Below are 26,629 nucleotides of genomic sequence, written 5' to 3' on the forward strand. Positions count from 1 at the left end.
ATCAGTTACGCATAGCTAGCCCTAAGATCCGACAGGTGTAATTGAATTACACTGTCGGATCTTAAGGATGCAATTCTAGGCCGGCCGCTAGGTGGCGAGGCCATTGCGGGCGATCCCCGAACGTCCCGAACGGCCCGTCTATTTAAATCTACGTCGTTTCCGTCGAGTTACGCCGCGTAAAACTAGGGCTGAGCCCTAGTTCTCTTAAGCCATGTTAAGTATGGCCGTCGTTCCCGCGTCGAAATTTAAACATCAACGTCATTTGCGTAAGACGTCCGTGAATGGCGCTGGACGCCATTTACGTTAACGTCTAAGAAAATGACGTCGGTGCGACGTCAGTTAGCGCAATGCACGTCGGGTAATTTACCCGACGGAGCATGCGCAGTACGTCCGGCGCAGGAGCGCGCCTAATTTAAATGGGACTCGCCCCATTCAATTGGGCCCGCCTTGCGCCGGATGGATTTAAGTCACACCGCTGCAAATTTCCAGGTAAGTGCTTTGTGGATCGGGCACTAACTTGGAAAAATTGCGGCGGTGTAACTTAAATCGGGAAAGTTAAGTTGCGCCCGGTCTACGTGGATCTGGCCCAATATCCCTATTCTCCAAAAATAATCCATACTGGAGATGTGCACATAGGAAACATTTGTTTTGCTTTCAGATTCGTTAGTTTAAGCAAAGCTCCACCCAAAAGTGAAAGCTCCGCTTATCTGCCCCCCCCCCTTCCGGTGTCATATTTGGCACCTTTTGCCACAGTAAAGATCACCCAGAAGTTTTCCCCCCTCTCTTCCTTTCCCCGCCACCAGGCCATTCACGCATGCACAGTAGGGTGAAATTGAAAATCTTAATTTCTACTTTAATTATGAAAAAAAAAAGCAATTCAATTTGCTAACCCAATTTTTCCAATTGGATTTTCTAGTCTGGAAAAAAAAAAAACATTTATACTAATAATTGTTTCATTTTGTACACAGCACAAGGCAAATATCAGTGTAGGAAATCGTTATAAAAACAATGGCCCAGATTCAGTAAGCAAGCTAGGGGGCGCTCCCATTGTGATCAGCATATAGTATGCAAATTGCATACTAACACCGGCCCAGATTCAGTAAGCAATTGCGCCTGCGTAACCATAGTTACGCAGCGCAATTGCTGACTTGCGCCGGCGTAACGAGTTCTCCTGATTCAGAGAACTCGTTACGCCGACTGCAGCCTAAAATCTGCATGGCATAAGGCTCTTATGCCACGCAGATTTTAGGCTGCATTCTTGCGTTGATCGCTAGGGGGCGCTCCCATTGTGGTCAGCGTATAGTATGCAAATTGCATACTTACACCGATTCACAATGTTGCGCGGGCCCTGCGTACGCAAGTTACGGAGTTTCCGTACGGCGTCTTTAGCGTAAGGCTGCCCCTTCTAATAGTAGGGGCAGCCAATGCTAAAGTATACCCTCCGTTCCCGCGTCGTGAATTTCACGCCGTTTGCGTAAGTGATACGTGAATGGCGCTGGACGCCATTCACGTTCACTTTGAAGCAAATGACGTCCTTGCAACGTCATTTGCCGCAATGCACGTCGGGAAAGTTTCCCGACGGCGCATGCGCTTTACGATCGGCGCGGGAACGCGCCTAATTTAAATGATTCCCGCCCCGGCGGGATCATTAACATTGCGCGCGCTTACGCCGGGCAATTTTGCCGGCGCGCCCTCGCAATTTACGGAGCTACTGCTCCGTGAATCGAGGGCAGCGCAAAATATTTGCGGGGGCGCAGGGCAAAATCGTTGCCCTGCGCCTCCGCAAATAGAGCGCAGATCTCTTTGAATCCGGGCCATCGATTCATAAAGTTGCGTGGGCCCTGCGTACGCAAGTTACGGATTTTCCGTATGGCGTCTTTAGCGTAAGTCTGCCCTTACTAGTAGGGGCAGCCAATGCTAAAGTATACCGCCCTTCCCGCGTCGCGACGTTCAAATTTTACATCGTTTGCGTAAGTGATTCGTGAATGGCGCTGGACGCCATTCACATTCACTTTGAAGCAAATGACGTCCTTGCGACGTCATTTGCCGCAATGCACGTCGGGAAAGTTTCCCGACGGAGCATGCGCTCTACGCTCGGCGCGGGAGCGCGCCTAATTTAAATGATTCCCGCCCCCGCGGGATCATTTACATTCCGCGCGCTTACGCCGGGCAATTTTGCCGGCGCGCCCTCAGAATTTACCGAGCTACTGCTCCGTGAATCGAGGGCAGCGCAAAATATTTGCGTGGGCGCAGGGCAAAATCGTTGCCCTGTGCCTCCGCAAATAAAACGCAAATGTACCTGAATCTGGGCCAATGCCCAACAGAGGAACCCAAAGAAACCAGCGAATGGTTTTAGCGTTGTATCTGTTCAAGTGAGATGCTGGCATGATTTGTTCTGGCAGTGGAGGGGTTAACCCCTTCTCGACTAATATCCACTGGGCAGAGGTTGCGAGTGGCACTGGTTCCTCTGGATTTTCTGCGCGAGCCACATTAATCCCGCTCCGGTGAAATGTAGGTCAAATCCCAAGGCTGCTTCCCAGTCATGCTGGAAACTCATCTGCTTGGCAGGGTTGTCAAACGAGACCCTGTAACTGGGCAGAGATCAGAGATTGGCCTCTCTTGTCGCTAGGGCATCACTGATCTCCGAAAGTGCCCATTGGCCCCTGTGTCACCATGCAGCACAGGGCTTACCGCTCCTAGGATTCTACACACGTCCTTAGAATCATTGCTGTGTGAATATGTTAAAAGTACCTCCCAAGCTGCGTTCATTTATAACCATCACTATGGGTGGACAGTAACATTAACCACTTAAGACCCGGACCTTTAGGCAGCTAAAGAACCTGGCCAGTTTTTGCGATTCGGCACTGCGTCGCTTTAACTGACAGTTGCGCGGTCGTGCGACGTGGCTCCCAAACAAAATTGGCGGACTTTTTTTTCCCACATATAGAGCTTTCTTTTGGTGGTATTTGATCACCTCTGCGGTTTTTATTTTTTTGCGCTATAAACAAAAATAGAGCGACAATTTTGAAAAAAAAAATCAATATTTTTTACTTTTTGCTATATAAATATCCCCCCCCAAAAAAAAAAAAAATTTTTTTACTCAGTTTAGGCCGATACGTATTCTTCTACCTATCACAATAAGCGTTTATCGATTGGTTTGCGCAAAATTTATAGCATTTACAAAATAGGGGATAGTTTTATTGCATTTTTTTTTTGTTTGTTTTTACTACTAATGGCGGCGATCAGCGATTTTTTTTCGTGACTGCGACATTATGGCGGACCCTTCGGACAATTTGGCACATTTTTGGGACCATTGTTATTTTCACAGCAAAAAAATGCATTAAAAATGCATTGTTTACTGTGAAAATGACAATTGCAGTTTGGGAGTTAACCACAAGGGGGCGCTGAAGGGGTTATGTGTGACCTCATCTGTGTTTCTAACTGTAGGGGGGTGTGGCTGTAGGTGTGACGTCATTGATTGTGTTTCCCTATATCAGGGAACACACGATCAATGACAGCGCCACAGTGAAGAACGGGGAAGCCGTGTTTACACACAGCTCTCCCCGTTCTTCAGCTCCGGGGACCGATCGCGGGACTCCATCGGCGATCGGGTCCACGAGTCCCGCGGTCACGGAGCTTCGGACCCCACGGCTGGGCTTAAAGGGCCGTGCCATTCTGCTGACGTATATCGGCGTGAAGGGGTCCTTAAGTGGTTAAATATAAGTCAAAAACATTTGAAATTACATTAAAATGTTAAAGCTTATACAGTAGTAGATTTTTGTTTCTGAGATTTGGTGTTTACAAGTTAAAAACTGTTTTTTCTTTTGCTAGAATATTACTTAGAACCCCCCAAACATTATATACATTTTTTTTTCTAACACCCTAGACCTAGAGGATAAAATGGCGGTCTTTGCAATACTTTTTGTCACATCGTATTTGCGCAGCGGTCTTAAAAGCGCACTTTTTTTGGAAAAAAATCTAGTTTTTGAGTAAAAAAATAAGACAACAGTAAAGTTAGCCCAATTTTTTTATATTGTGAAAGATAATGTTACGCAGAGTAAATTGATACCCAACATGTCACGCTTCAAAGTTGCGCCCGCTGGTGGAATGGCGACAAACACCGCGCACTGTTGCTAGGACACGGTGCCACCCCGATATCTGTAAAGAGCCGTGGCCACGGCTCTTTAACCATGTGATCGGCTGTGTCCAATCACAGCCGGTCACATGTAAACACGGAGATGCCGGTAATCAGCTCTCAACGTCTTATGCCGCGTACACACGATCAGTTAAACCGATGAGAATGGTCTGATGGACCCTTTTCATCGGTCAAAACCGATCGTGTTTGGGCGCCATCGGTTATTTAACCATAGGTTAAAAAAAATCCAACTTGCTTTAAATTTAACCGATGGATTCCTAACCGATAGGTCAAAACCGATCGTTAGTAGGCACGACCATCGGTTAAAAACCCGCGCATACTCAGAATCAAGTCGACGCATGCTTGGAAGCATTGAACTTCGTTTTTTTCAGCACGTTGTTGTGTTTTACTTCACCGCGTTCTGACACAATCGTTTTTTTTAACCTATGGTGTGTAGGCGTGACGGACCATCAGTCAGCTTCATCGGTTAACCAATGAAAACGGTCCATCGGTCCATTCTCATCGGATGGACTGATCGTGTGTACGCCGCATTACACTGACAGAGTGTGTGGCGAGGAGAGACGATAAGCAGCATCTACTCCCAGGGGACATCAAGGCATGTAATCAGGGCACTGATCATCAGTGCCCTGATTACAATAACACGCCACCAGTGCCAGCAATCAGTGCCCACCAGTGCCAGCAATCAGTGCCCACAAGTGCCACCAATCAGTGCCCATTAGTGATGCTAGTCAGTGCTGGCTATCAGTGCCGCTTATCATTGCTGCCCATCATTGCTGCCCATCAATGCCTATCAGAGCCACCCATCAATGCCCATCAGTGCCACCCATCAATGCCCATCAGTGCCACCCATCAGTGTCGCCTATCCATGACGCCTATCAGTGCCCACCAGTGCAACCCATCAGTGCCACCTATCAGTGCTCATCAGTGCCACATATCAGTGCCACCCATCAATGCCCATTGAGAGAGATTTTGCCGCTCCAGGTGAGCCCTGTATACAATCAGGGACGGTTGATTACCAAGGTGCTGGCAATGCCGTAGCAATAGTAGGATGGAGGAAGGAAAATGGACAGCCGCACTCCGGAATTAACTTAAAAAGAAAGTTGTCTTTTATTTTCAACTGAACATGTACAGTCACTTGCAACCACAAAGACAGGACAGCCAACGCGTTTCGCACTCAGAATTAGTGCTTAATCAATGCCCATTAGTGCCGCCCATCAGTGTCACCTATCCATGATGCTATCAGTGCCCACCAGTGCAGGAGAGAAAAATTCCAACATTTTCTGTCATTTTTTTAGGGGGAAAAAAAAAAAAAAACCCAGCAGTGATTAAACACCACCAAAAGAAAGCTCTATTTGTGTTGAAGAAAATTATAAAAATGTGACATGGTTACAGTTGTAGCATGACCGTGCAATTGTCATTCAAAGTGCGACAGCGCTGAAAGCTCAAAATTGGCCTGAGCAGGAAGAGGGTGAAAGTTCCCTGTAGGCAAGTGGTTAAAAAACGTTTCTTGTTATTTATGTTATTATATTTTACATTTTTTTACCACTTTTGTAGCACCCACCTTAGCGTAGGATGTAGGGGTAAATTTCGTTTTTGGCTCCTTCTGTAATCAAGGGAGCAGTGATTATTTGTTCTGGTCTGCTCAGGGTTTCACAAGCTGGGAGTTTGATTACTTCCCCCTGCCTGCAGATGGTGAGGTATAGAGAGGGGGAGGGGAAGTCAAGGTTGCTGAGGATTAAGGCAGTAGTCACCACAGTGGGTGTCTGCCCCAGCCTTATGTAATCCACAGTCAGTCGGTTCCCTCGGTTCCACCGTCGAACCCAAGTAGCGCGCTGCTTGGGTTCGACGATTAGACTTGTTAATCTCTAGAATTTGAAGCGCCCCCCCCCCATGCTTATGTGCAGATGCCAACGCATACGTAGGTCCTACGCGTATATGTAAATGGTGATCGCACCACACACAGTAGGTATCACCGGGAACCGTCAGAGTGAGAGCAATAATTCTAGTGCCAGATTACCTCTGTAACTCTAAACTCGTAAAAAAATTCAAGCGTCGCCTATTGAGATTTTTAAGTACCGTAGTTTGGCCTTATTCCATGTGCATATGCAATTTTAACCACTTAAGGACCGCCCTCCTGCAGATATACGTCAGCAGAATGGCACGGCTGGGCACAAGCACGTACCTGTACGTCCTCTTTATGTGCCCAGCCGCGTGCCCACGACCCGGTCCGAAGCTCCGTGACCGCGGCCGCAGGACCCCACGGACCCGATCACCGCTGGAGTCCCCGCGATCGGTCCCCGGAGCTGAAGAACGGGGAAAGCTGTGTGCAAACACAGCTTCCCCGTTCTTCACTGTGGCGGCGTCCTCGATCGTGTGTTCCCTTTTATAGGGAAACACAATCAATGACGTCACACGTCCAGCCCCGCCCCCCCCTACAGTTAGAAACACAGATGAGGTCACACTTAACCCCTTCAGCGCCCCCTAGTGGTTAACTCCCAAACTGCAATTGTCATTTTCACAGTAAACAATGCATTTTTATAGAATTTTTTGCTGTGAAAATGACAATGGTCCCAAAAATGTGTCAAAATTGTCCGAAGTGTCTGCCATAATGTCGCAGTCACGGAAAAAATCGCTGATCGCCGCCATTAGTAGTAAAAAAAAAAAAATGAATAAAAATGCAATAAAACTATCCCCTATTTTGTAAACGCTATAAATTTTGCGCAAACCAATCGATAAAAACGCTTATTGTGATTTTTTTACCAAAAAAAGGGAGAAAGAATACGTATCGGCCTAAACTGAGGAAAATTTTTTTTTTTTTAGATATTTTTGGAGATATTTATTATAGCAAAAAGTAAAAAATATTGAATTTTTTTTCAAAATGATCGCTCTATTTTTTTTTCTATTGTTTATAGCGCAAAAAATAAAAACCGCAGAGGTGATCAAATACCACCAAAAGAAAGCTGTATTTGTGGGGAAAAAAGGACGCCAATTTTGTTTGGGAGTTACGTCGCACGCAATTGTCAGTTTAAAGCGACGCAGTTCCGAATTGCAAAAACTGGCCAGGTCCTTTACCTGCCTAAAGGTCCAGGTCTTAAGTGGTTAAAGCATGACATGTTTGGTATCTATTTACTTAGCGTAACATAATTTTTTCCTTTTTTTTTTTTTTAGCAAATTGCATATCATTTAGTTAAGGTTTACATTAGGGTTTGTCCCGATACCACTTTTTTAGGACCGAGTACAAGTACCGATACTTTTTTTCATGTAGTCGCCGATACCGAATACCGATACTTTTTTTAAATGTCATGTGACAGTTTTCAAACCACAATACAGACTAAGGATATTTTCTTTAGAATTATGAAGAACTCTAACTCAAGACATTATAAAAGAATAAAAATGAGTAAAAATGAATAAAAATGTTTTATTTGCTTGTCACGCAGTAGTAAAAAACTCAAAGAATTTTCATAGACATGTTGATAAATACAAAAAAAGTATTCTATTTAGGGTATCGGGAGCATTTTGCGCAAGTACGAGTACTCCCGCAAATACTCGGTATCGGTCCCGATACCGATACTAGTATCGGTATCTGGACAACCCTAGTTTACATCTATGTTATGTCTTTAGAACCCTGAAATTTCCAACAGACACATTTTATTCTGCACTGCCACCTCATAAGACCGTTAAGTATGCCTATTATATAGATACATTTGCATGCTGTGTAAATTTGGGTGCGTTCATGTGTGCGCTGAATAATTATGTACAAGAAACGGTTGCAAATATTCACCCAAGAATGAATATTCATTGACAAACGTCTAGCCCCGTACCGTTTCTTTGACATTTTATCTCACAGGAAAATCGCTATAGAAAACCCCCTTTCAGCAATAGCTTTGCGTTGACGATTAATAAGGACGCAAAAGACATTTTCACATTTTCAAACATCTAGACCGAAGTGTGAGGAGAAACAAACAGGAAGCTCGATTTCTCACTTCCGCACAATACCTGAGAGCTTCTTCCCTAGGGACATTTTATAGAGGTTAGCATGCTACCCCCCCCCCCCCCCCCCCATCTCCTGTGGTGTGACAGTAACGGGAGGTGACACTGAGGGGAGCTGCTTAGGCTTGAATCACAAAGCATGACAGTGTCGCCTTTGGGTATTCATGTCAGCGGGGTAGCAGTGAGTATGGAGTGAATTTGATTGGTGTGCATTTAGATTTGGTAATGTGTGACTACAGTTGAGTTATTGTGCTGTGTATACAAATTTAGTATGCAGCTAATGCTGGCGTACATTTCAAGAAAGGCTGAAAGCTGAAGTAGACTTTCCACAAAAATGGCTTTAGAATGTTGAGTTTTTCCAGAGTTTTTTAATAAGAAAAAAAATAGTACCTTGGGTAGAAAATATTATATAATAGGAACTTCGTTCGAGATGGCGGCCAATATCATTTGTTAAAACCACTTGCTTACTGGGCACATATACCCCCCTCCTGCCTAGGTGAAATTTCAGCTTCGGCACTGCGTCGCTTTAACTCACAATTGCGCAGTCGTGCGACGTGGCTCCCAAACAAAATTGACGTCCCTTTTTTCCCCACAAGTAGAGCTTTCTTTTGGTGGTATTTGATCACCTCTGCGTTTTTTATTTTTTGCGCTATAAACAAAAAAAGAGCGTAAATTTTGAAAAAAAATTCAATATTTTTTACTTGTTGCTATAATAATAATAGCCCAATTAAAAAAAAAAAAAAAAAAAAAAAAATCCTCAGTTTAGGCCGATACGTATTCTACATATTTTTGGTAAAAAAAAAAAATCGCAATAAGCGACTGGTTTGCGCAAAAGTTATAGCGCCTACAAAATAAGGGACATAATTATTATTATTTTTTATTATTATTTTTTTACTAGTAATGGCGGCGATCTGTGATTTTTATTGGGACTGCGACATTATGGCGGACACATCGGACACTTTTGACACATTTTTGGCACCATTCACATTTATACTGCGATCAGTGCTATAAATATGCACTAATTACTGTATAAATGTGACTGGCAGGGAAGGGGTTAACACTAGGGGGTGAGGAAGGGGTTTAAAAGTGTACCCTGCCTAGTGTTTCTAACTGTGGGGGAAGGGGACTGACTGGGGAGGTGACTGATCTGTGTCCCTATGTACAAGGGGACACAGCATCGGTCTCCTCTCCCTGAGGCCTCGTACACACGATCGAGTTTCTCGGCAAAAAACCAGCAAGAAACTTGCTGGGGTTTTTTTTTTTTTTTTGCAGAGGAACCCGGTCGTGTGTACACTTTTCTACGAGGAAACTGCCGAGGATCTCGTCGAGCCAAAAAGAGAGCATGTCTTCTTTTTCCTCGACGGGAATGGGGACATTTGGCTCGCTGAGATCCTCGACAGCCTAACAAGGAACTCGACGAGCAAAAAACGATGTGCTTTCGCCCGTTCGAGTTTCTCGGTCGTGTGTACGAGGCCTCACAGGACGTGGATTGTGTGTTTACACACACAGATCCACGTACTTGTCTGTGTAACGCCAAACGCGGGTGCCTGATGGACATCGCGGCCGCCAGGCACGTGCATCCGCATCTCAGTGATGCGGCAGGCTCGCGCGCCCCCCAGTGGCTGGAGGCCGTAAATAGAAGGCCTCCCGGCAATTGCCATACACACTGCGGCCGTACAAAGTCGTACGGCCGGCAGCAAGTGGTTTAAAGTGGAATTCCAAACAAAGCTTTTTTTAAATTCTGGATAAAGTGGGAAATTGTTAGAACCCTCTGTCAGGCTTGTGTAGGGGAGGGCTTGTGAAGGTGCTGGACCCCTTAGGTTTAAGTTGTGCAGGAGAAGAAATCTTGTTTAACTCTTGTTGGGTTTTTATTGCTTGGGACTCAGGAGGGAGTATATTATGGCTCTGAGACCTTTGATTAGGGTTGTGTGAGAAAAAAACTCTGTTTTTCTTGCTTAGGAGCGAATATTTGAAGGCTGTAGACCAGCCTTTCTCAGCCCCTTTACCCCAGGGGAACCCTTAAAATTTCAGGTCTCAGGGAACCCCTGAAAAAAACATTAATTGGGGGTCAGGGGGAACAATGCCTTTTCCATTGGTGTTCAGTGAGAAGAATGCCCTTTTTAACAGTGGTGGTAAGAATGACCCCCCTTACAGAGAGCTATAAAGATAATTGGTGTCATACCACTGGCTCATCCAAGTGGCATTGTCTCAGAACTATGTAGGCACCATTAAAATAGGAGGTAAATCAGTCACAGCTCAAGGAACCCCTAGCTACCTCTGGAGGAACCCTAGGGTTCCAAAGAACCCTGGTTGAGAATGGCTGCTGTGGACCATTGGGATTAGGGATGCATGAGAGAAGAAGTATTGGTTTTATTTCTTAGGAGAAAGTAAGGGAAGGCACATGCCATTAGGATTGGTCTGTGTAAAAGAGGATGGCTTTGTTTTATTGCTTAGGAGAGAATGTTTGAAGGCTCTGACTCTGAACCCTTAGGCCTCGTACACATGACCGAGTTTCTCGGCAAAAACCAGCAAGAAACTTTTTTTTTGCCGAGGAGGAAACCGGTCATGTGTACATTTTCGTCGAGGAAACTGTCGAGAAACTCGACGAGCCAAAATTTTCTATTTCCTTGACTGGAATGGAGAAAAGCCTAACAAGGAACTCGACGAGCAAAACAATGTGTTTCGCCAGTCGAGTTCCTCAGTCGTGTGTACGAGGCTCAGATTAAGTTGTAGGAGGGAGGAGGTCTTGGTTTTATTGTTTAGAGAGAATATGTGAAGGCTCTGTTGAGAAAAGAGGTCTTGATTTTATGGTTTAGAGAGAGTATGTGAAGGCTCCGGATCCTTAAAGCGGAGGTCCACACAAAAAGCAAACCTCCGCTTTTCGGAAACCCCCTCCCCCCCTCCGGTGTCACATGTGCACCTTTCAGGGGGGGGGTGCAGATACCTGTATAATACAGGTATTTGCACTCACTTCCGGGAAATAGCCCTCCCGCGGGAGTCACGCCCCTTCGCGTCCCACCCCGCTGTCTGGGAAACACACTGGTCCCAAAAGACAGCGGGGACCAGTAATCACTTCCTGATTACCTCACTGAGGAGGGGGCAGCCAAGGACGAACGATTGCTCGGCCTCGGCTGCCGACATCGCAGTGCGCGCTGGACAGGTAAGCGCCCATTTATTAAATGTCAGCAGCTGCAGTATTTGTAGCTGCTGGCTTTTTTTTTTAAATGGGGGGACCTCTGCTTTAAGTCTTGTTAGAACCTTTATTGAGTTTTTATTGTTTAGGTCAGAGTATGTGAAGGCTCTGAGCCTTTAGATTAGGGCTGTGTGAGAGAAGAGATCTTGGTTTTACTGTTTTGAGAGAGAATCTGAGGCTCTGGATCCTTAGATGAGGGCCGTATGAGAGAAGAAGTATTGGTTTCATTGCTTGTGAGAGATTTTGTGAAGGCTCTGGACCTTTGGATTAGGGCCTGTGTGAGAAAAGAAGTCTTGTAGCCGGATTCAGAGAGTGTTACGCCGGCGTATCAGTAGATACGCCGTCCGTAACTCTGAATCTGCGCCGTCGTACATTTAAGTGTATTCTTAAATTGAGATACACTTAAATGTAGCTAAGATACGACTGCCTGCGCCGTCGTATCTTAGCTGTTCTAGTTCCGCCTGCCGCTAGGGGCTGTGAACGCTGATTTACGCCTAGAATACGTAAATCAGCGAGATACGCTATTCACGAACGTACGCTTGCCCGTCGCAGTAAAGATACGCCGTTTACGTAAGGCGTTTTAGGCGTAAAGTTAGTCGAACAAATAGCTGGCCTAGCAATGTTAAGTATGGACGTCGTTCCCGCGTCGAATTTGAAAATTTTACGTCGTTTGCGTAAGTCGTCCGTGAATGGGGCTGGACGTAGTTTACGTTCACGTCGAAACCAATACATCCTTGCGGCGTACTTTGGAGCAATGCACACTGGATATGTCCACAGATTGCTCATGCGCCGTTCGTTAAAAACGTCAATCACGTTGGGTCACGAATCATTAACATAAAACACGCCCCCCTGTTCCACATGTGAATTAGGCGCGCTTAGGCCGGCCCATTTACGCGACGCCGCCGTAACTTAGGAGGCAAGTGCTTTGTGAATACAGCACTTGCCTCTCTAACTTACAGCGGCGTAGCGTAAATGCGATACCGCTACGCCTGCACAAAGATAAGCCAGTCTTTCTGAATCTGGCTATTGGTTTATTGTTTAGGAGAGAGTGTGCAGAAGAAATCTTGTAGAACCTTTCTGGGTTTTAATTACTTAAGAAAGGGTCACAAAGACAAAAATATTAAAGTATGCTCATGAAAAATTGATCGTTACCGGAGACTTGAGAACTAGGGTTGGCGTTGAAATGACCTGCAGAGAACGGTTACCTGTAGTATTTCCAACTCAACCGGTATATATATTTATATAAAATCATTACATTTGAAATTGCTGCTGGAAAATAACAGAACTATTTTGGGCAAAAAAAAAAAATCATAAAATATCTTTCATTAAAAATTTACACAGACTCTGCAGGCGATGTCGGGGAAAGCAATACGCCAGCAAAGAAATACAGTAAGAAAAACAACATATCTTCACATCTACTCACTTCAAATAAAAAAAAGAGCTTCAGGTTTGGCCCCCACAGCTAAACTTAACCTGTTTGGACTGTTTATTGATTTACAAGCTTTTGTTTTTTTAGACATTCAATTGACTTTACAAAACTACCAAGCAAGAAAAAAACAAAAGTTATATCTGTTTTCACAGGTAAGGGTTGTAGTGCCAAGAAAAGAAGATGGCATGAGACTGGCAGAGGTGGCTGATCATGCTGTGATGTCCGTTTTGTGACTGTAATGCCGCGTACACACAATCGGATCTTCCTGTCGGAAAAAAAACCTTGGCTGGCTTTTCTGACGGAACTCCGCTCAAGCTTGGCTTGCATACACAGGGCCAAGGCCGGACTCAGGGCTGTCTTAATGAGAGGGCACTCCTGGGCACTGCCCAGGGGCCCCGACTTCATGGGGGGCCCCTGCAGTGTGGTCCTTGAGCCCACACTTCCCCCGAAATTGGGAGCCCGTGATGGCACTGAGAGTGATAGATACACATCGGAGGCAGTCTGCCGCCTACCTACTTGATGTCTGTTTAGCTGCACTATCATCATTGTAGGGGCCCCAGAGCATTACCTTGCCCAGGGGCCCATGATGCTATTAAGACGGCCCTGGCCGGACTTACCATTGGGCCCAATCGCGGCAAGCCCCCTCCCCCGTTCGCAGCAATCGTGGCAATTTCTGAACCCCCCACCCCGCTTAACAACTTTGGCGCATGGATGTAATCCTCGCCCCCCCAACAACTTCGGTGGATGGATGTAATTCTCGGCAGGCCCCAGCCCCCCCCGCAATTTCGATGCTCCAGGGGGCCCCTTCACAGCAGCTGTGTCAGAGGCCCCAAAATTACTGAAGGCGGCCCTGGGAAGAGGTAAAGTCCAACTAGTGGCTGCCCCCCCGCTCAACAATTTGATCGGTCAGTCGGCAGATCCCCCCCCCCAGTTCAACAAGTATGATCGGTCGGCGCACTGCCCCCCCCATCAACAACTTCAATGGGTCAGCCGGCGGATCCAGCCCCCCCACCTCCCCCTTAACAACTATGAACGGTCGGCGGTAACAACCCACCCACCCCCAGGGGGCCCCTTCGATTAATAAGCCCAGGGGCCCCCACCACCCCAAGTCCTGCCCTGCACACGGCCACACAAAATTTCTCTGAACTTTCATCCGTCAAGAACGCAGTGACGTACGACACTACGACGAGCCGAGAAAATTAAGTTCAATGCTTCCTAACATGCGTCGAATTGATTCCGAGCATGCGTCAGAATTTTGCGAGTCGGAATTGCCACAGACGATCGCATTTTCCCCATAGGAATTTTTTCCATCAGAAAATTTGAGAACCAGCTCTCAAGCTTTTGTTCGCGTGAATTTCGACAGCAAAAATCAGATGGGGCCTACACACGGTCGGAATTTCCGTTCAAAAGCTCACATCGGACATTTGCTGTCGGAATTTCTGATCGTGTGTACGGGCATAAGGCTTCAGACACACTTGATAGCAAAAAAAAAAGGCTTCAGACACCAGACACCAAAACCAATAGCAAAAAAAAAAACTGTCATGTTAACCACTTGCCGACCGCCGCACGCCGATGTACGTTGGTAGAATGGCACGGGCAGGCAGATTGGCTTACAGGTACGTCCATTTGAAACGCCACGTGCCTCTCGAGTGCGGCCGCATTTCCCGGGACTTAATGTTCCCGGGAGGCCCGCAATTGCGGTCGGCAAGGTCATCAGTGACGTGTCACGTGTAGCCACGCCCACAAACAGTTAGAATCACTTCTTAGGGAACACTTAACCCCTGCAGCGCCACCTAGTGGTTAACCCCTTCACTGCCAGTGTAATTTTTACAGTAACCAGTGCATTTTTATAGCACTGATCGCTGTAAAAATGACAATGGTCCCAAAATGGTGTCAAAAGTGTCCGATGTGTCCGCCATAATGTCGCAGTCACGATAAAAATCGCAGATCGCCGCCATAACTAGTAAAAAATATTAATAAAAATGCCATAAAACAGTCCCCTATTTTGTAGAAGCTATAACTTTTGCGCAAACCAATTAATAAACGCTTATTGCAATATTTTTTACCAAATATGTAGAAGAATACGTATCGGCCTAAACTGAGGAAAAAAACTTTTTTTTTTATATATTTTTGGGGGATATTTATCATAGCAAAAAGTTAAAAATATTGCTTTTTTTTCTATTTGTGGGGGAAAAAAAGGACGTGAATTTTGTTTGGGAGCCACGTCACACGACCGCGCAATTGTCAGTTAAAGCGACGCAGTGCAGAATCGCAAAAAGTGCTCTGGTCTTTGGCCAGCCAAATGGTCCAGGGCTGAAGTGGTTAATAATAAAAAAATTCTCTCTCCCCTTGTATGTGTATATAAATAAAAAAAAAACTCTAAAATAGTTTAAAATAATAAAAAAAAAATGTAACAATTGAATAGCATTTTATAAAATAACATAAATAATATAATTGTCATAATATTGATAATAAAAATCAATATATATATAATATATATATATATATGTGTATGTATATATATATATATATATATATATATATATATATATATATATATATATATATATATATATATATATATATATATATTGATTTTTATTATCAATATTATGACAATTATATTATTTATGTTATTTTATAAAATGCTATTCAATTGTTACATTTTTTTTTTATTATTTTAAACTATTTTAGAGGTTTTTTTTTTCATTTTCTTTAATTATATTAAAAATGACAAACACTTATAAACATGCATTTAGGAGCATTTAGCGTAAAAAATATATTCTTCAGGATGTGAGAGTTTTGATTTACTAAAGGCAAATAGACTATGCACTTTGCAAAGTGCAAGTGTGCTCCGCACGTGCAGTTGCTCCGGAGCTTAGTTAAATGAGGGGAAGCTCTGCTGACTTCCATTGTCCAATCACGTGCAAGCAAAAATGCTGTTCTTTATTTTATTTTCCTTGCACGTGATTAGGTATTCTTTGCAACCTCATTTACTAAGCTCTGGAACATCAGCTCTTGCGGAGTGCAACTGCACTTTGCAACGTGCAGAGTCTTTTTGCCTTTAGTAAATCAACCCCTATTATAGGCTAACACAGAGGAATGTTTAGAGGCAGAGAGAAAAAAAAAAAAATAACTCAAATGCCTGTATAAGCAGCTTTGTGATGTGAATTGATTTATGTATTTATTATTTGTTTATTTATTCATTTTTTTTATATGTGTATTTATTTATTATGTGAAATTACTTTAATATGATTATGATTTATTTATTTATTCATTTATTATTATGTGAAATGATTCACTTATTATGGCCATAATTCAATTAATGTTTTCATTTATTTATTATGTGAAATTATTTGTTTGTTTATTTATGTATTTATTATTATGTACATTTTTTTCATTTTTTATGAGGAATTATTAATTTATTACAATTATGATTTATTTATTTATTCTTTTATTATGTGAAATTATTCGTTTATTATTATGAATGAATTTGTGTATTATTCTGTGAAATGATTCATGTATTTGTCTACCCAATTGATTTATTTAAAGCGGAGTTCCGGCCACAATTTCACTTTTTAAATATAAATACCCCTGTAATACACAAGCTTAATGTATTCTAGTAAAGTTAGTCTGTAAACTAAGGTCCGTTTTGTTAGGTTGTTACAGCATTTAGACACTTTATAAAATAGAAATTGACTGGGGCCATCTTAAGTGTGGGCATCATGAAGCCAGACTGTATGACTTCCTGGATTTCAGCCTTGCAGATCTCGCACATGCTCAGTGCTGCACAAGCAGTGTAATTGGTTTCAGATCAGGTTTCAGCACCTGTACTGTCCAAGTCACATGATTCTTCGAGACTGGGGAATGCACAGACTGCTGGAAAGTTACACCCACTACATTCCCAGGAGTCTGTGCGGTGTAGGTTAGGAAGCTTAAGCACCTAGGTGCAGGAAGTGGGAAGATTAACTATTCTGCCTAGCAACAACACTTTGAAGGCATCTTAAAAAAAAAAAAATGTTCTTAAAGGACTAATGACATTTTTTTAAAACTACTGATGTAATGTTATATTTATGGGTGGAACTTAAACTTTTGAAGTTGTAGAATTAATTCTTCTTTATGTACATCTTCTCTCTTCCAACAGCCATTCTGGATTTTCACATCTTCCCCCGAGACACGACTCTGGAAGAAGGTGGCGTGGCCAGATTTCAGTGCCAGATCCGTGGAGTGCCGGAACCGCAGATTGTATGGCAACGAAATGAAGAATTGATAGACACAAAGCACCCAAGGTAAATGGGGACGACGGGTTGCCCAATGACATAGTCCTAACAAGTATTGGTTTGTGAACCCATCGGTACTGTAGTAACAGAATTTTCTACCATGTTAACTATCGACTTTCCCTCTAGTTAGGGCTCAAAACTCTGCTCACTGAGCACCGCAGAGTGTGAATTTTAAGCTCCCCGCCCCGTTTTTTTCTGAAAGCTTGGACAAGCTGTATAAATTCTGGCCTTTGAACAGCTGTAGAGGAGGGAATACTGCAGATAAACCGGTACAACTTATGTAGGGTTATTTTGTTTTGTGTCTGTGTATATCACCGGAGGCCAGTCACTTCACTGGGTGTATGTAAGGGTTTACAGCCGCTTTAACCCCTTCACACCTAAGGGTAAAACAAATCTAAGGGCCAGATCCTCAAAAGGGATACGCCGTCGTATCACTGTTTCTATCTTTGGAACTGATCCATAGAATCAGTTTTCCATAGTTAGGCAGAAGATCCGACATGTGTAAGGGACTTACACTGCCGGATCTTAGGATGCAGTACCGCATCCGCCGTTGGGGGCATTTTGAGTCGAAATGCCGCCTCGGGTATGCAAATTAGCACTTACGGAGATCCACAAAGCTTTTACGCTTCGTTTTTTCTCCGTAAGTATTAAGTTGCATGTGTAAAATTAGGGCTGCTTTTACAAAGTGTAAACTATTTACACCTTGTAAAAGTAGACCCTTCTTAACCGCGACGCTGTTATTTTTATTTTTTTTTATTTTTTTTTTCCCGACGCAACTTTTTTTACCCGGCGCAATTCACAAAACTCTGCGTAACGTAAAAAAGTGCTATGCACGTCGGGAAAATGACGTCGGGAGCATGCGCAGTACGTCCGGCGCGGGAGCGCGCCTAATTTAAATGGGACTCGCCCCATTAGATTAGGAACGCCTTGCGCCGGATGGATTTAAGTTACACCGCTCAAAATTTCTATGTAAGTGCTTTGTGGATCGGGCACTTAGGTAGAGATTTTGCGGCGGTGTAACTTAAATGGCAAAAGTTAAGTTACGGCGGGTTTTTGTGGATCTGGCCCTAAATTCCTAAGCACAAATTTGCAACTTTGACCCGTGTTAGTTTTTTTCAGGACAAATTGGGCTTTTTTACTTTTTTAAAGTAAACACTTATGCATATCCCCTGATTTATTTTGTATTTTTTTTTTTCAAAAGGAAAACTGGCCCAAAATAGAAAAATATTATTATTATTATTATTATTATTATTTGTTTTAATGTAGCTCTATATTTCTTGCTACTACCAATCACCAAAGAACAATTCAAACAATTTGATACCACATATGTGTATTTTGGTTGTATGTACCTGTAGTAAAGCCCAATAGCAATAGTGTGTAGACATGTGCAATGGGAAATATCCAAATTAACGAAAACCCGTTTAACAAATCTTTCTGAATATTCGTAAATTCGAATATTAGAAAATTCATTAATTCGTTAATTAGAAAATTTTAGAATTTTTAAATATTAAAATTCATAAATTTGTAAAATCATACATTTGTAAATTCGTAAATTTGTTAATTTAAAAATTCGTAAATTTGTAAAATCGTAAATTTGTAAATTCGTAAATTTGTTCATTCAAAAATTCGTAAATTTGTAAATTCGTAAATTTGTTCATTCAAAAATTTGTAAATTTGTAAATTCAAAAATTCGTAAATTAGAAAATTCATAAATCCCTAAAATTAGAAAATTTGAAAATCTGAAATAATAACTAACTAATAATAACTTCACTATTACTAACTATTAAATTATAGGTATTGGATTTTTTTTCGTGACTGCGACATTATGGCGGACACATTTTTGGGACCATTGTCATTTTCACAGCAAAAAATGCTATAAAAGATTACTGTGAAAATGACAATTGCAGTTTAGGAGTTAACCACTAGGGGGCACTTTAGGGGTTAAGTGTGACCTCATATGTGTTTCTTACTGTAGGGGGGCGGGGCTGGACGTGTGACGTCACTGATCGTCTTTCCCTATATCAAGGAACAGACGATCAATGACACTGCCACAACGAAGAACAGGGAAGGTGTGTTTACACACACCTCTCCCCGTTCTTCAGCTCCGATGACCGATCGCGGGACACCGACGGCGATCGGGTCCCGCGGGCGCGGTCACGGAGCTTAGGACCGGCGCGCTCGTGACCCCACGGCTGGGCTTAAAGAGACACGTAAAGGTACGTGGATGTGCCCAGCTGTGCCATTCTGCCAACGTATATCGGCATGAAGGGGTCCTTAAGTGGTTAAGTTAGCCAATAAAAAGTTATCATTTAACCTCTAAATATTTTTGACATGGCCTACAAAAAACATGTGAAATAGTTGTGTGGATTAGGCAGCTGTCATGGTTTAGATTGCCGATTGTTGGGAATTATGTAGGTGGGCCCTGTGACCTCCATGATCAGGGACATTGGGATTGATCTCTCTAGAGACTGAGACGTTGTGTAATCAATGTCATCTGCATTATGCTCTGTATTGATTATATAGCAGTGGGAGGATGGTTTGTGCTTTGATTAACCACTTAACCCCCGGACCATATTGCTGGTCAAAGACCAGAGCACTTTTTGCGATTCGGCACTGCGTCGTTTTAACTGATAATTGCGCGGTCGTGCGACGTGGCTCCCAAACAAAATTGGCGTCCTTTTTTCCCCACAAATAGAGCTTTCTTTTGGTGGTATTTGAGCACCTCTGCGGTTTTTAGTTTTTGAGCCATAAACAAAAATAGAGCGACAATTTAAAAAAAAATTAATATTTTTTACTTTTTGCTATAATAAATATCCCTCAAAAATATATAAAAAAAACATTTTTTTCCTCAGTTTAGGGCGATACGTATTCTTCTACATATTTTTCGTAAAAAAATTGCAATAAGCGTTTATTGATTGCTTTGCGAAAAAGTTATAGCGTTTACAAAATAGGGGGTATTTTTATAGCATTTTTATTAATACTTTTTGTTTTACTAGTAATGGCGGCGATCAGTGATTTTTTTCGGTACTGCGACATTACGGACACTTTTGACACATTTTGGGACCATTGGCATTTTTATAGCGATCAGTGCTATAAAAATGCATTGGATTACTATAAAAATGCCACTGGCAGTGAAGGGGTTAACACTAGGGGGCGGGGAAGGGGTTAAGTATGTTCACTGGGTGTGTTCTAACTGTAGGGGGGTGGCCTCACTAGGGGAAATGACCGATCTTCTGTTCATACATTGTATGAACAGAAGATCAGCATTTCTCTCCCTGACAGGACCGGGAGCTGTGGGTTTACACACACAGCTCCCGGTTCTCGATCTGTACACGCGCACAGGAGTCGGGGGCGAGTATTGACTAGTGTACAGAAATCACTAATCATTAACCAGTTGCCGACCAGCCGCGGCAGGTCGGCTCCCCTGTGCGAGAGCACGTAATATAACGTCGGCTCTCGCGCAGGGGAGCCGACCTGCCGCCATAAAACGACGGCGGCTGGTCGGCAAGTGGTTAATGATTAGTGATATCTGTACACTAGTCAATGGACATGTGCAATTTGTTTCTCGACAGAATTCGACATATTTGTTAATTCGGAAATATTTGAATTAATGAAAACCCACTTTACAAATTTTAGGGTGATAGTCAGCACTTTTCCTTCCTCCTGTACACACGGGCCAGAATCTCGTCAGGAAAAAACGTTGTTTTTTCCTGACGAGATTCTTGGCAAGATTCTCGTGCCGGCCAAGTGTACAGACACTCCATTCAAAAGAACCATTGTTCTTTTGAATGGCATGAACGCGGTGACTTCATCGAGTATGACGAGCATGCGCTCGTCACATTCGATGCCGTCGCCGCCATCTTGCTTCACCCTACCTATTCCTTGGAAGTAATTTTGAGCATGCGTGGGTTTCTACGGCGACAGGTAAATATACAGACGCTCTGGTTTCTCGGCAGGAAAACACTGCCGAGAATCACGACGAGAAAATAAAGAGCAGGTTTTCTATTTTTATCGTCAAGATCATTGGCAGTTTTCTTGATGAGAAACCTGAAAGCCTCGTACACACGCTCGGTATACTCGGCAAGAAAGCTCTGCCAGCCGTTTTCTTGCTCGTTCTTGCCGAGAAAACCGAGCGTGTGTACGAGGCTTAATTAATGCCAAAGAGCTCAATTTTGGTCTGACCTCAGCACTTTCTCCCAATCCTTCTTTGAATCATCAAGCCTCGTACACACGACCGGGAAACTCGACGGGCGAAACACATCGTTTTGCTCGTCAAGTTCCTTGTTAGGCTGTCGAGGATCTCGGCGAGCCAAATTTCTCCATTCCCGTCGAGGAAAAAGAAGACATGCTCTCTTTTTGGCTCGACGGGATCCTCGACAGTTTCCTCGTCGAAAAGGGTACACACGACCGGTTTCCTCTGCAAAAAAAAAAACAAAAAAACAGCAAGTTTCTTGCTGGTTTTTGCCGAGAAACTTGGTCGTGTGTACGAGGCCTTAGATGTTCATTGGCAAACTTCAAATGGTCCTGTACATGTGTCTTCCTGAGGAGGAGGACCTTGCAGGCTCTGCAGAAATTCAATCCATGGTGGTGTATTGTGTTACCAATGGCTTGTATGGTGACAGTGGTCCCAACTGCCTTGAGATCATTCACAAGCTCCCCCGTCTAGTTCTGGGTGGAGCGGATCCCTCACTTCTCTCATAACCATCCTCACCCCATGAGGCAAAATCTTGCATGGAGCTCCAGACCGAGGGCGATCGATGGTTATTTTGTATTTCTTCCATTTATGAAAAATCGCTCCAACAGTTGTCTCCTCCTAACCAAGCTTCTTGCTGATGGTCTTGTAGCCCATTCCAGCCTTGTGCAGGTCTAGAATCTTGTCCCTGATGTCCTTGGACAGATCTTTGGTTTGGTGGGTTACACTTGCCGACTGTCTAACGTAGATATGCGTCGGCAGAATGGCACGGGCAGGCAAAGCAACGCACAGGTACGTTGCTTTGAATCTGCCACCTAGCAGGCGCGCGTGCGCCTGCCACAAACTCCGTGACTGTGCCCGCGGGACCCGCGGACTCGATGTCTGCCGGTGTCCCGCAATCGTGCCGCAGAGTGGCAAAACGGGGGGATGTCGTTGTAAACAAGGCATCTCCCTTTTCTGCCTAGTGACAGGACAGTGATCTTCTGCTCTCTGTCATCGGGAGGAGCATCACTTCTCCTCCCGATGACAGAGAGCAGAAGATCACTGTCGTGTCACATGTAACCACGCCCACACAGTTGGAATCACTCACTAGGACACACTTAACCCCTTCTTAGCCCCTAGTGGTTAACCCCTTCCCTGCCAGTGTCGTTTACACAGTAATCAGTGCATTTTTATAGCACTGTTCGCTGTATAAATGACAATGGTCCCAAATTAGCGTCAAAAGTGTCCGATGTGTCCGTCGCAATGTCGCAGTCAAGATAAAAATCGCAGATTGCCGCCATTACTAGTAAAAAATAATAATAATAAAAATGCCATAAAACTATCCCCTATTTTGTAGACGCTATAACTTTTGCTCAAACCAATCAATAAACGCTTATTGTTTTTTTTTTTTTTTTACCAAAAATTTGTAGAAGAATACGTATCGGCCTAAACTGAGGAAAAAAAAGTTTTTTTATATATTTGTTGGCGATATTTATTATAGCAAAAAGTTAAAAATATTGTTTTTTTTTCAAAATTGTCGCTCTATTTTTGTTTATAGCGCAAAACATAATAAAAACCGCAGAGGTGATCAAATACCACCAAAAGAAAGCTCTATTTGTGGGAGGAAAAAAAGGAACGTCAATTTTGTTTGGGAGCCACGTCGCGCGACCGCGCAATTGTCAGTTATAGCGACGCAGCACCGAAATGCAAAAAGTGGCTCGGTCATTGGGCAGCCAAATCCTCCGGGGCTGAAGCGGTTAAATGGAAGAGAGAGATTCTGTGGACAGGTGTCTTTTATACACATAACGAGTTGTCGTTAGGAGAACCTTCTTACATCGACGGGACTAATCTGTGTACCAAACAAGACCCTACTGTAGACCAGACTTTCTCAACCTTTTTACCCCAGGGGAACCCATAAAATAATTTTCAGGTCTCGGGGGACCCCCTGATAAAATTGGGGGGGGGGGGGGGGCAGTGGGAACATGGGAACAATGCCCTTTATATTGGTGTTCAGTGAGAAGAATTCCCTTTTTAATAGTGGTGGTAAGAATGACCCCCTTACAGAGAGTTATAAAGATTATTGGTGTCATACCACCAGCTCCCCCTAGTGGCATTGGCTCAGAACTATGATCTCTCCATCATTTAATAAACTTCTATGATAAAAATTATAGACCCTTCATTTCTTTGTAAGGGGGCAAACTTACAAAATTTCCCCACTGTATAGTCTACCTGCATTTGTGCATTTTCTCAGAAGTTTTTCTCCCTTTGTCCTGTTGTGTATATTCAAGATGTCTATAGAATTTACATTTAAACCTTAAAACCTTATGTTTTGTTTTTTTTACACACAGATACACCTTGTTGCCCACTGGGGTGCTGCAGATAACTGCCCTTCAAGGTGAAGATGGGGGAACATTCCGCTGTGTGGCCAAAAATGCTGCTGGCATTAAATACAGTCCCGAGGCCATGCTGACTGTGACAGGTGTGAGAACCTACACTTATTTTATATCTATTAGAAGACCGTGTTTTGTAAACATGTGCACTGCCGAAAAATTTGTTCATTTTTGTTTTCGTTTTATTTGTTTGTTTTTTTAGTTTTTTGGGTCATTCGTTATGATCGAAATTTGTAAACTCGCAAATTAGAAATTCATAAATTTTAAATTTCGTAAATTCAAAAATCTGTAAATTTGAAAATTTGAAAATTCGCAAGTTTGAAAATCTGTAAATTAGAAATTTCGTAAATTTGACAATTCGTAAATCTGACAATTCGTAAATTTGACATTTCGTAAATTCAAAAACTCGAAAATTCGTAAATTTGTAAATTCGTAAATTCACAAGTTTGAAAATTTGTAAATTCGTAAATTTGAAATTTCGTAAATTAAAAACTTTGTAATAATTCGTAAATTCAAGATTTTGTAAATTCGAACATTTGTAAATTCGCAAATATGAAAATTTGAAAATACGAAAATTTAAAACTAAGAAAGAAAATTTGAAATAATAACTAACTACCTAATATTAACTAACTATTAAATTATAGGTATTGAAACTTCCTTTCAAATTTGGCTGCTAGTCAACTTTACTAGTCAACAAATACGAATTTATCAGAAGTTACGAAGTTATTATTAGTTAGTTATTATTTCAGATTTTCAAATTTTTGTGTTTTTTGGATTTTTCGTTTTTATTTTCGGATTTCCGTTCGGTTTACAAAATTTTGAATATTTAAATTTACGGTTTTCGTTCATTTGGATATTTCCGAATCAACAAATTTGTCAAAATTTGTTAAAAAAACTAATTGCGCATGTCTAATATTTTGTCCATGAATGTGGGACAATAGTCGTATTGATTGTATCTCCTGCAGGTCGTCATTACACTGGATATAAGGATCCAATGATCCTAGCTGGTCCTGAGAACCTGACTAAGACTGTTCATCAGACAGCGATTCTTGAGTGTATGGCTACCGGAAATCCTCGGCCAATCGTGTCCTGGAGCCGTCTTGGTGAGTTATGGAATTAAATTAAATATGGAATAATTATGGAATAATTAGACCATAAACTACTAGTGAAACAGTCATGTCTGGTGTGCTATGGGTGCCACCTGCTGTTTCCCGTGCTTAGAACTGTCCCTGCACAAAGTGTCATTTCTGAAGGGAAAAAAGGTCATTTAAAATCACTCACGGCTATAATGAATTGTCGGCTCCCAGCAATACAGAGAAAATTCATTCATAAAAAAAGTGTGGGGGTCCCCCCAAATTTAATTACCAGGCCCTTCAGGTCTGGTATGGATATTAAGGGGAACCCTGCATCAAATAAAAAAAAATGACGTAGGGTTCCCCCGAAATATCCATTCCAGACCCTTCAGGTCTGGTGTGAATTTTAAGGGCAACTCCACCCCAAATTTAAAAAAAAAATGGCGTGGAGTTCCCCCAAAAATCCATACCAGACCTCTTATCCAAACACGCAACCTGGCAGGCCACAGGAAAAGAGGGGGGGATGAGAGAGCCCCCCCTCCTGAACCGTACCAGGCCACATGCCCTGTGACCCCGGTGGTGAGGAGATCACCCGTCGCAGGATACCGACAACGTTGGAGTGAAGACCGAGAGTGGATTACCTCCGCTGGATTATTTTTTTTTTAATAAAGGACTTTCTCCATGGTGTGTGTGGTTTTTTTTTTTTTTTTTACAATTCTTTACACTTCCTTAGTGAAATGGTAGAGGTACAATGTACCCCATTACCAATTCACATAGGGGGGCGGGATCTGGGGGTCCCCTTTGTTATAGGGGTTTTCCAGATTCCGATAAGCCCCCCACCGGCAGACCCCCACAACCACCGGGCAAGGGTTGTGGGGATGAGGCCCTTGTCCCCATCAACATGGGGACATGGTGCTTTGAGGGGTCACAAACCCCCAAAGCATCATCCCAATGTTGAGGGCATGTGGCCTGGTACGGTTTAGGAGAGGGCGCTCTCTCGTCCCCCCCCCTCTTTTCCTGCGGCCGGCCAGGTTGCGTGCTCGGACAAAGGGTCTAGTGTGGATTTTTGGGGGAACACCATGATATTTTTTTTACATTGGGGTGGAGTTCCCCTTAAAATCCACACCAGACCTGAAGGGCCTGGTAATTGAATTTGGGGGGACACCCACGCTTTTTTATTTTTTTAATGAATGACTTTTCTCTGAATTGCCGGGAGCCGACAACTTTAGATTTCTCCCATAGACTTTTACAGGGTGTTCCGCGGCTTTTTGAATTTGCCGCAAATTTTTTGCTGTTAGCCGAACAGACAATGTTCGAGTCGAACATGAGTTCGACTCGAACTCGAAGCTCATCCCTAGTCAACACCAATGTTTCTAATACGCAAATCTCCTGTTTCTTCACCACTTGTGGTCAAAGTGTGGATATACACTCACCAGAGATCTTGGGCCCCTTTTTACAGGTAGGTCAAAAAGCGATTTTGCCCTCAAAAAGCCTAAGTTCCCCTGGTATTAGGGTAGGGTGACCAGACATCCCCGGTTTCCGGGGACAGTCCCCGGATTGAGGACCAAGTATGTCCCAGGATTGGATTTGATCAGGGACTGGGCCAATTTCAGTGCAGAATTTAAAAAAAATCTGAATTGCACACCCCCGCTCCGCTGCATCCTAGGGGGGTGTGTTTTTTCCATGATCTGCACCCCTTTCTGATGATCATGTGCTGGGCGGAGCGGAGGGAATTTTTCTTCCGTTTTGGGTGAATGCCCATCCAGCTCCGCTCGCATGTTCTTCTGCCTTGGCTCAAGTCCAGGCCAACCACCTGCCTGCAGGTATGGACTGGCCATTGGGACTACCGGGAGTTTCCCGGTGGGCCAATGGCTCAGTGGGCCGGCTTCAGTGACAGCGGACCGCCCCCCTCCGCTCCGCTGTCTCTCCCTCCCCGCAGCGCTC

General features: G+C 43.3%; 1 protein-coding gene across 1 annotated transcript in view; it reads left to right on the forward strand.

Annotated features, from left to right (window-relative positions):
* IGDCC3 (immunoglobulin superfamily DCC subclass member 3) overlaps nt 1-26,629 on the forward strand; it is a 256,502-nt gene that overhangs the window by 127,432 nt on the left and 102,441 nt on the right. The window contains exons 3-5 of the mRNA XM_040341485.1: nt 16,913-17,057; nt 23,571-23,701; nt 24,578-24,715. Of these exons, the coding sequence (XP_040197419.1) occupies nt 16,913-17,057; nt 23,571-23,701; nt 24,578-24,715 (414 nt within the window). The remainder of the gene's footprint in view (nt 1-16,912; nt 17,058-23,570; nt 23,702-24,577; nt 24,716-26,629) is intronic.

This window comes from Rana temporaria, chromosome 3, assembly GCF_905171775.1.
Source record: "Rana temporaria chromosome 3, aRanTem1.1, whole genome shotgun sequence".
NCBI classification, from domain to species: Eukaryota; Metazoa; Chordata; class Amphibia; order Anura; family Ranidae; genus Rana; species Rana temporaria.